The sequence below is a fragment of the Paramormyrops kingsleyae genome, chromosome 6 (genome assembly GCF_048594095.1).
Source record: "Paramormyrops kingsleyae isolate MSU_618 chromosome 6, PKINGS_0.4, whole genome shotgun sequence".
In the NCBI taxonomy this organism is placed as follows: domain Eukaryota; kingdom Metazoa; phylum Chordata; class Actinopteri; order Osteoglossiformes; family Mormyridae; genus Paramormyrops; species Paramormyrops kingsleyae.
Window position 1 is genome coordinate 7,637,579 of NC_132802.1, and position 10,390 is coordinate 7,647,968.

Consider the following 10,390-nt stretch of genomic DNA (forward strand, 5'->3'; position numbering starts at 1 on the left):
GCGGAAATGTTGTAACACTATTGCATGAAAGTGAGCACTTCATCTGCTTTCATCTTGTGCAGTTTAATTCAAAGGCACTGTAGCATTCACCAGCGGCTGATATTGAAATTCTTATTAGTAAATGCTAATCAGAGGCATTGATCCGACGCTGCATACCGTATATCGTGTTTTTGAGCAGGAACCAAAGACACTGGATAACTTAACGAAATCACATTCTTTTATACTCTTTATTGTGAAAGTTAGCATTGTTTCACAAAGAATTCTTTATATTTGTAACAGTTGTGCATACAATTTCAGTATGTTGCATTCAGTTAGGTGAGGCTATATGAGAGGTTATTTTATATTCAGAATGCAAAGAGAATAAACTCCAAACAACTCAAAAAAACAAGTAGCAAACAGGCAATCTTTCAGTTTTATGTGTTTGCTGGTAAATTTTATTGTGCATTAATCTGAAATAGCCTTCCCCTTATCTAATGTATGGCGACCTCAGGAGCAGAGTGTTTGCCAATCGTCCTGTGGAGTAGGCAGCACAGGGCGTGGTGTCTTGTGGATTATTGCCCAAAGCCCATATAACGCTCCCAAAGCCTGTGATTCCCACCGCAGCGTTTCGTCAGCTGGTGCATGCACGCGGCAGTGGGGTGTGCACGCGTTCTGCTCACGTGGACTGGTTCAGCCGCTGGGTGTGCACCGGGGGGTGCATAGAGGTACAGACTGTTGCCGTGTGCTGGCACCAGATTGTGCTATGCAACAACCACACCTAAAAGCGTTAAGAGCAAGGAGAGCTGAATCTTGTCACATCCAAATTCCTAGGCCACTTGTTCTTCTCAGTCTCTGTGTGCCTATGGATATCTTGTCCATTTCCCTCCTCTCTTTAGGGTGGGGGGAGTCAGGTCTAATTGGATGGGTGACCCCATGATATGGTGACAGCTTCCATCTTACATCGCCACTGTCGACAGCAAGCACCCCACTGACGAAGCTAATTAAGAAGTCTACGCATAATTAGGAAAGCCACCATCATGGACGGAGTGTAACTTGGCAGGTTAAGGATCCGTGGCTGTATCCATAAGGTCTTGGGTTCAAATCCCATGGGCAGCAGCCTAATGACACCACTGCTGGGTGCTCGAGCAAGGCTCTTAACCCAAACTGCTTCAGGGATGCTCTTGTACTCTGACCCCAAGCTTTCCTCACCTCCCTGTCACTTTCGACAAAAGCATCGGCTGAATAAATAACATGTACCAACACATGATTGGTACTATCTGTACAACACAGGTATATACGCTAACTGTACATGTACTGTACACTCACAAACCATATCCTCTGCACAACACGCACAAATAAGCCAACAAACAAACCAAAACTGTGGTGGAAACACTGCATTGTCAGTATGGTGGTATCCAGTAGGAACTACTGTCTGGGATCTCTGACTGCTCTGTACTGTAGCTGAGGACCGAATCACTGAACAGGAAGCAAGGGCTCGGCTGCGGCCCTGGCAGTCAGTTTTGGACCTGGCGCGGTAGCGAGATGCGCTCAGCACGGCCACGAGTGGACAGGTGCAGCGGGAGCTGGAAGAACGAGAAGGTGAAACTGCGTGAGAAGCTGGTGTTGGTGATGGGCCGCAGAGGGGGCAGGCGGGGCGGGCGGCATTGGGGGAGAGGATTACGGAACACTTTCGTGAATTTATCAGTGCCTGGGGGTGTGACAGCTAGGGGGCTATGGGCGGGGCTTATAGCTGGGACTCCCATTGGCTCGGGAACGTGTGGGCTGTCCAATGGCAGTGGTACATGAGTGGTCGGAGGGGGAAGGTCGATGCGCGCAAAGGAGGGCTCAGACAAAGACTGGACTTCCCAAGCCGTCATGCTGGGGTTCAAGACCTTGGGGGCGCCTTCTCTCCTCCCAGGCTTAGGGGGCTGTTGTCGTCCCGCGCGACCAAGCTTCACTGTAGATGGTGGAAAAGATCACAAAAAAAGACTGAGCAGATCAACACAGGCATCAAACGACTGGGCACAGGTGAAGATGGCAGGACCTGATGGAGAGAGTGTCCCTCAGATTTGGCTGGGAAACATCATGCAAATTGCACACTTGCTTTGCATTTTTAACAGCCAATAAAGCAGGTGTTCTGATGGGATATAAGGGACTGGGTGTGCCCCCCCCTCAATTCCACCTTCTGTCACCCTGTATGGGCCGATGCCACATGCACAGACGGTGGACCCTGGCACGGGGGGTGTGACTGGCACGGCATTACTGCTTCTCATGGCTGTTCTGTGCTGCGTGTCCATATTTCATGGTTACCGCTCGTCCCTGGCAGTGACTTCGAAGGAGGATGATAACAAGGATGATGGGAAACAAATGGTGAGCTGGAGGAAGGAGCGCTTCCATGGTAATGCAGAACAAATGCAGCATGACGCAGCCTGCGTGTATTATTACCCGCACTCAATGCATCACACAAAGCCCTCAAACTGTGCTGTATAATGGGATTGATTCATACCATCCGTGTCAGGGTTGGGGTGGATCGGATCCCATCCCAGGAAGCACAAGGCACAGAACAAGGGTACACCAGTCCATCATAAAGCACCCTTACAAACTATGGGCAATCTAGAGGCACCAGTAAGTCTAAATGTAGGTCTTTGGACAGCCGGAGGAAACCAGTGTCCAGAGAAAACACAACAACATGAAGAGAACATGCAAACTCCATGCACACAGAACAGAGGTGGGATTAGAACCTCCAAACCCGGAGGCAAAGGCCACCAGGCCATCCTACCACCGACTGATTTATACTGGTTTACCATTTTGCACCACAACCATACTACACCTGGTATCCTATTTCCTGGACACTCATCAAGGGGAAGTCTGTTCTGCGATATCACTTGTTCTGTAGCCTGAAGTTAGAAGCCAAAGGTCAGTAGAACAACATTTATACTTAAAGGTACACATACACATATTAATGCATGTTACCTATTGATACTTTAAGAAGCAGATGAGGTTAAGTACCTCACCACAGTTTCGGCATACTATTGCTAAACATCTCGATCATAAAGTCAATCCCATAACCACTTCACTATTGTTTTGCCATTGCCTGTGCGTGTGTGTGAGAGACAGATCATTCCCCATTACAAATCACACAAGCTACCAAAAAGGTATTTTATTACACAGGTATGAGATGCTAGTTTTTGTGTGGAGTTTTACCGGTCTGACATGGCTGGAGCGGACGAAGGATTCTTTAAGAGGTGCCTTCCTTTTCCAGGAACTGAGAGAGCTTTCGCCGACCTCGGGCACTTGGCCTCTGCCTTTCTGGAACATTCCTTCCAATATTTTTCAAATATTTCCCTGCTCTCTCAGCCCTCCCTTTCATTAGGTTCTGGGGTATTTCCACTGCAAACCCACAATAAAGAACATGAGTTCATGTCCAGATGGAGCGAGCATATGACAGGAGAATCCCACCACTTACCACTAAACAAAACTAGGACAATGCTACCTTTAAGCCATCTCTCTTCCAAAACCATCTGACTACTAACTGCTTCAATAAAGTAAAAAAAAAAAGACAATCATACCATTAACCTCTCACTCTAAAAAATAAAAAACGAGGGAATTACTAACCTCGCTCTCGCTCTCCCCTCTGCGCTGACCTGGCAAGCAAAGAGGCGTGATGGACAAAAGGGAGCCTCAAACTCCATAAAAAATTCATGTACCACAAACAGTAAAGAGTGGTGTGAGCATGACTACCAATGTCCTCCATTCACCCAGAAACCCCAGCAGAAGAACCACCAGTGAGCAGCCTTCATAGCAGTGGCCAGAGTCTGGTTATTTCATTTACAAAAAGCATGTTACATTTTACAGGGACAATGTAAAAAATATACTTTATTTTAAAATTAGCATGCAAATGTCAGCACTTGCTCATCTTGACAGACAATGTGACTCACAGTATGAAAAGGGTGAGTTTCTTTGAAGATGACACATTTCGCATCTCTTCCACAATCTTATTTCCCGTCGCCTTCCGCTTCCAGCCGCAGCAACTGTAAACCCTGTCCGCAAACAGCCACCCAGGTCTGCCTCTCTTCTCCTTGCCACGCTGTTAGTCCTGCGATATCGGCCACATGCGAGAACAGCACCCCCTGGTGGCGCAAAGAGGAACCTCGGCGGTCCCACAGGGAGATGCGTTGATCCGGGGAGGCAGAGATGAGGAGTCTGGGACCCAGGGGTATTAAAGCTGTCAGGGGGGCTGAATGGGCCAGAGGCTCCACAGACCTAGCATACAGGTTCAGAGTCAATCCACTGCCCTCTACCTCCTTGGAATGGAACTGCACTTGGATACAAACAGCTGACAATTGTCCGTCGTCTCCTCCACTGGCCACTGTCATCCAGTGCCCCCCTGCCTGAGACAATCCCTGATCATCCCAGTGCCCCTCCCACACTGCTAGTGTGTTTACTCCACTCTGATGTGCTGGAAACGTGAGGCAAGGACTAGGTGGATCTGAAATACACAGAACCACAGAGAGAGTGAGTGACACACCTACACACACAAACATATATATATATATATATTTTAAATTGCTTGTATCTACCCTTCCAGCAGGTGTCAGAAGAGGGTCCATTCTCCAGATTTCTGACTGTATTTGTATCCCAAACAGCTATCACACCATCGGTTGCAGCACTGAAGAGAAACAACCTCCTGGGGGGGGGGGGGGGGGGGGGGGCAGGTGGAAAGAAAATACAATAAGCATTAATTTGGCTACAAATAATAAAATAATAAAAGTCAACAAATGGATGGAGAACAATATCCTTTTCACAGAAGGTCAGTTTCAATGAATTTTGAGCTGAATTGTGGCAAAATTATTGAAGGTTATTTACAAAAAAAGACTAAAAATACAGTAGATAAAAGATACATTCCTAAGAAAAATACAGTGTCTGATACAATTCTTCTGTTTATGATATTTATGTGATATAATTCAGTTTTAGAATTTGATGTCTGGGAGGCAGATAAACCAGACTGTACACCTTTATGGGAGCGATTAGTAAATGATAAAAAATGTCACAGTAATATCCCACTATTTTGTGTCTCATCACTCACTGGCAGCCCTGTGGGTCCTTCAGGAGGTAGGTGGCGACACTGAGCACACATCGTTGGTGGTAGAAAGTCTCCCACAGAAGCTGAAAGCGGCCACTGGTTTCAGTCAATGAGAAAAGCCTGACCATAAAAAGAGAAAAAAATTATATACACACAGAAAGCACCACTCCCACGCCTGTTTGACCTCCACTCACCAGGTGGCGCTTTCAAATGTCACGGTAATTCTGTATGACTGCATATGCCCTTCTTGGTAAAGTAATGCACTTTGTCTGATTTCAGCTTAATGCCCCTCAAGAGCTTAAGTGAATGTTCTGCTTGTGGTCGCCTGTCATGTTTTGAGTCACGCAGACTTGGTGCATGGTTCCTTAATTACACATATCAGCCCAATGTGCAGCCCACGTGACGGGCGTTACAAAGCTGGAGACCTCTTACCTCAGGGCTCCGTCACTGCAGGCCGCAGCCAGAAGGACCCCCTCTGTTCCGTCAGATACCACCGCCAGAGACATGTACCTGCACGGGGTAGGAGAGTTGCTCTGAAATCATGCCAGAATACTATACTATCTCTCACACAATTACTACGATTTTATTGGTCAAAATTGTATGTTTTCAAACGCTAGAAGCAATGAAAGCAACAAAAGCACCCCCCCCAATTGCAAAATGACTGCCATAAACTGAGATGTGGATTGCAGATTTGTATTCACAGACACTTCATGTACAGTAGCAATCAAAAGTCTGGACACACTTGCTTTTAGTGCACTTGTCTCTATTTTAGCTATGCTATTCACCTTATAATAAAAGCCAATGAAGTAATTCAATTTTCAATTCAAGAATCGCAACAGTCATGTTCATCCATCCATTTTCTGTAACTGCTTGTCCTTTTCAGGGTCGTGAAGGGTCTGGAGCCAATCTCAGAGGCTATGGGCACAAGGCAGGGAATAACCCAGGATGGGGCGCCAACCCATCGCAGGGCACACTCACACAACCTTCACTCATCCACACACACCTATGGGCAATCTGGTAACTCCAGTTAACCTCAGAATGTTTTTGGACTGTGGGGGGGGGGGGAACCAGAGTACCCAGAGGAAACCCCACAACAACACGGGGAGAACATGCAAACTCCACACGCATGGAATCCTGGCAGAGACCTGAACCCAGGTCCCAGTGGTGTGAGACCACAGTGCTAACTACTGCACCACCATGACGCCCCATGTAATATTCAACAATTTTCTCAAATTTTACATTCTTCAAAATAGCCACCTATTGCTTCTCCAACAGTCCTGAAGGATTTTCCACAAGTTCTAGGCACGAGTTGGTTACCTATTCTTCGATGAAACTCATCCCAAACCAGCTCTACGGGGTTTAGGTTAGGGGATTGTGGGGGCCAGGTCACCAATCACAGCACTCCGTCTCTTCTTTGTTCACAAGATAATACTTACTCCATAACCTTGAGCTGTGTTTAGGATTTTTTTCAATCTTGTTGAAAAATAAATGATTTTCAGTAGGTGTGTCCAGAATTTGAGAGGTACTGTATCCCTTAATTAAAATGAAGTGGTTTCTGACTAAATTCATGTTTGTGAATTTTCTAGATTACTGCAGGTAGTTCACTTGCCTGGTTTCAGGGTCCATTTTCACAGTCTTGTGTCGGTTCCGCCTCCGTTCCCATTGCTCATCCAACCGGTGACTAGCTACCTGGATCACCTGACAAGAAGGCAAACCCAGCTGTCCATTCGCACCAATCAGGAGTCTGTAGCACTGTAGCTGGGCCCGCCCCCCGGCAGAGAAGAGCAGGACAGAGAGGAGTGGCTTGGTGTCATTCGCCTCCCTAGCACCTGGCCTCCGAACGACCGCTAGTGCACGGATGCTGGAGATGTGATCAGTGATGAGCGCCAGGACCCTGAGAGCCCTGCTCCGAGGGTCGATCGTCAACACAGTCAAAGTTGTGTCCTCTCCACCTGTTGCCAGGATCTCCCAATGCTGCCTGGCGACCCGGACGGCACCTAGGTGGCACACACAGGTGACACCCCTACCGTGGATCCCTTCCTTCAGCTCCCAACCTCCCTGCTGATGGAAGGTCTCCTCTGGGGCACGAGAGGCCATGACTGCTCCGTGCTTCACAAACACTACTGTGCCTGCACCGTCGGCACCTGGGCTCTGGGGTAACCAGTAGCTCCAGGACCGGTGCCCCCCCCCACAAGGCACTGACAGGAGCCGCTCCTGCCGGACCAGGTCCCAGACAACGAAGTAGACTGAGTGGAACCCCAAGATCAACCTCACCTCCCCTGCATGGCGCTCACCATGCTCCCCCTCCACTGGATTCACCTCCGGGTCCAGAACCATAATCCTCTCCAGCCACTCCATGCCACGGCAGGCCCGCTGTACCCTAAGCACCTCCAGAGCACTGGCATCCAGCCGGGACACGCGTACACAGCCGTCACGCCCGGTGCTGTAGATCAGGCCAGCGTGCTCGCACACGCACGTCACGCCCTGCTTCCCGTGCACCCCGAACAGGACGCTCATGGGCTGCAAGGCTCCATCTGCCTTAGCCTCCTCCGCTTTGTCACGATACAGCAGCAGTGAACCTCTCCGGTCTCCACACACCCACAGCGCCCCCTCTGGCCGACATATGAGCACTGCGGTGGTCAGCCAGCGTTTCGCACAGGGGGGAAGAATAAAAGGACCCAGGGGCTCGGTATTAAGAACCACAGCCCCCCCAACCAACTCTGTATCTATCTGCCAACGGTACACCACACCTTCTGCCCCCGATGCCAACAAATACCCACCACGGCCCCCCGTTGGGTGTACCCATAGCACGCTATGGATCTTCCCTGTCCCTGCCTTCAGTCGTATCCCGGCGCTGGGCTGAGACAGAGGGAAGAGCCATACCTCTCCACTCAGGCTGCCAACGGCACACATCTCATCCCCACTCCACCACTCCAACACCTCCATTACATTGTAGGAACAGAACCCCGCACCTCCCTTCCATAACAGCTGCCAGCCACGTTGCTCCTCCCACGAATAAACCTCCCCCTGATCAGTGGTGATTACCACTCCTCTCTGCCTCAAGCCCCTGCCCCCAGTCACACGCACCACCTTAGGGCAACCTACACCCTCAAACCCCAGATCACGCAGGACCCCTGCATCCTCTAGTCCGCTGTCCTCTTCCTTGAGGCTCCAGAGACGGATGCCACCATCTGTGCCCCCTGTAGCTACGTACCCACCTCCCCCAGCTCCTCCCAGGCTGACGGCCAGCGCCCTAACCCCTCCCGCCCGGTGCCCCCTCAGGGCACGCGTTACCTTCCCGCTGTCCCAGTCCCATGCCAGGCAGACGCCATCCTCACCTGCACTGAATGCCCCAGCGGATGAGAGCTTTACAGAGAACACCCGAGCCTGGTGACCATAAAGAACCCGCAAGCAGGTCGGGGAGGGAGCTCCACATCCTGCCTCCCCCCCCAAAGCACCCACATCCCACACTCGCACACTGCGGTCATCTGAAGCCGAAGCCAGCCAGCCCGGCTTGGGAAGGTAGGCCAGGCTGAAGATCACGCCGCTATGGCCCAGCAACCTCCGCTCCACTCTCCCCACCATGTTTCTCCCACCTTCCTTTTCTGTTCCCTCTCCAGGTCTCCAGAGGACCAGCTGGTTAAAGATGGTGCCCCCCACCACAACTAAGCTCTTCCAGCAAGGTCCCACCAGCAGGGCCGAATACAGAAGGCAGCCGTCCTCACAGGAGCAGAGGGCCAGCGTGCTTCCCTTCTGCACATCGAGCAGCAGCGTGGCATTATGGGCCAGTGTGACACCCAAGAGGTCACCGCGAACGTCCAGCCAGTGCACATCCAGCACCCAGTCCCGCAGCTGGATTAGCGGGCCAAGGGGCTGGAGGCTGGGGAGTTCCCCCATTTTCAGCTCCACAAGCCTCACTGCTTTGCCCCCGAATACCACTAAGTGTGCCCTCTGCTGCCATGATAGTCCCTGGGGTTCCTCCTCCTCCTTCTTAGCTACGCTTGTATGTTCAGCTTTATCTCCCTGCTGTTGGTGAGGACGGATTCCATGGATGCGGAAGTTCTGGAGGACGCTGAGCAAAGCAGAAGTTGTGGGTGAAGTCTTCAGATTGTAGACTGACAGAACTGGGCCATCACCTGTGGTCAGCACATTCCATATCATTACCAGAACATACTACCCAGCTAATTAGGCTTAAATTTACAATTTAATTAACTTAGTTTTGGTACAGATAAACATTAAACATTTCACGTCAGAAATTAAACACACCTTGACATCAACTTTTGCTCACCTGCCAGAAGGTAGTCCTCCCCCAGGAACTCCAGGGCTGTGACGGGGGTCACTATAAGCACTGACTCCATCAGCTACGAATGGACACATCCCTCATCTCGAATTACTAAGAAAAATAACAAGACCAGCACTTTTTCTATCCTATTCACATAAGCGGCTGACTCGTTCACTTACGTGCTATATTCTTGAGTTCGTACTCTAAAACATACATTCAAAGTGGCAAGATGAAGCTAGAAATGATGAAGATGCAATCTTATTGAGATATGTTATTTAGATCATGTCATATACAATACTTTGAAAATGAGTATAACAACTAAATTATATTTATAGCGAGCTACAACGCTCCTGGTGTGGGATTGACTCATGTTCTCTCAATACGACGTCGTTATAAAATTTACTATAATTAACTGTATATAATTACCGTAGGAACCTAGGCACATCGTTATCTTAACTGTGTCACAATATATACACACCCGCATGGCACGAGCTGACTGTTATATTGTAATTTTAATATTATCGAATGACACACGACTCTTTCACTGAAACAGCCACGTATTGTAAATTAGTATGTTTCTTATTAACTTACAATCAGTGTCCTTGTAAATTTATTTCGAATAACCATTTAACATTCAAAGTCGTACCTAACTACATACTGCCTCTGGAGATCTTCTTTGCTGGAATTGAATAGCCAGGCGATCGTGTAATCACAGAATCAATCTAACGCCACCTGCTGCACCGGAGGATGGCGTGCTACCATCTAGACAGTTAATAACATTAAACGCCCACGTGTTCTCCCTTTTTTTTTAGGAAACGACAACCGAATTTCCTCATCAGTTACTCCCATTTATTTGCAAATACCGTTCGTATTATACGTAAAGTATGTTCCGTGTCTGGTTTCACGCAGAAATTACACAGACTAGAAACATGTTACTCAGTGAGCTGCAAAATACATCTTAATCTCGTTACGATCCCGTTGAAGCCTAGCCAAGCACGGTCAGACCGCTCCAGGATACCTTTGGTTGGTACCTCGCACGTTTCCAG

At 49.0% G+C, this 10,390-nt stretch overlaps 2 protein-coding genes across 2 annotated transcripts; both read right to left on the reverse strand.

Moving 5' to 3' along the window:
• Positions 1-208: 208 nt before the first annotated feature.
• LOC140577648 (uncharacterized) lies at positions 209-3,944 on the reverse strand. Its single transcript, XM_072713556.1, has 3 exons — positions 3,918-3,944; positions 3,595-3,623; positions 209-1,936 (listed from the first exon to the last, which is right to left on the reverse strand). Exon 3 carries the CDS (start codon positions 1,854-1,856, stop codon positions 1,494-1,496), a length of 363 nt encoding a protein of 120 aa, XP_072569657.1. The 5' UTR covers positions 1,857-1,936; positions 3,595-3,623; positions 3,918-3,944; the 3' UTR covers positions 209-1,493.
• wdr6 (WD repeat domain 6) lies at positions 3,838-10,352 on the reverse strand. The gene is made up of 7 exons (XM_023835274.2): positions 9,991-10,352; positions 9,351-9,455; positions 6,672-9,198; positions 5,495-5,572; positions 5,066-5,182; positions 4,560-4,666; positions 3,838-4,468 (listed from the first exon to the last, which is right to left on the reverse strand). Exons 2-7 carry the CDS (start codon positions 9,418-9,420, stop codon positions 3,975-3,977), a joined length of 3,393 nt encoding a protein of 1,130 aa, XP_023691042.2. The 5' UTR covers positions 9,421-9,455; positions 9,991-10,352; the 3' UTR covers positions 3,838-3,974.
• Positions 10,353-10,390: the final 38 nt, after the last annotated feature.

What these genes read in the sequence shown, in the direction of transcription:
- LOC140577648 (XM_072713556.1), bottom strand. Translation starts at nt 1,856, where the DNA reads ATGACGGCTTGGGAAGTCCAGTCTTTGTCTGAGCCCTCCTTTGCGCGC.
- wdr6 (XM_023835274.2), bottom strand. Translation starts at nt 9,420, where the DNA reads ATGGAGTCAGTGCTTATAGTGACCCCCGTCACAGCCCTGGAGTTCCTG. An exon ending in TGCAGTGACGGAGCCCTGAG is followed by an intron (nt 5,183 to 5,494) that starts GTAAGAGGTCTC and finishes TTTTATGGTCAG; the next exon opens with GCTTTTCTCATTGACTGAAA. An exon ending in TTCTGACACCTGCTGGAAGG is followed by an intron (nt 4,469 to 4,559) that starts GTAGATACAAGC and finishes TGTGTATTTCAG; the next exon opens with ATCCACCTAGTCCTTGCCTC.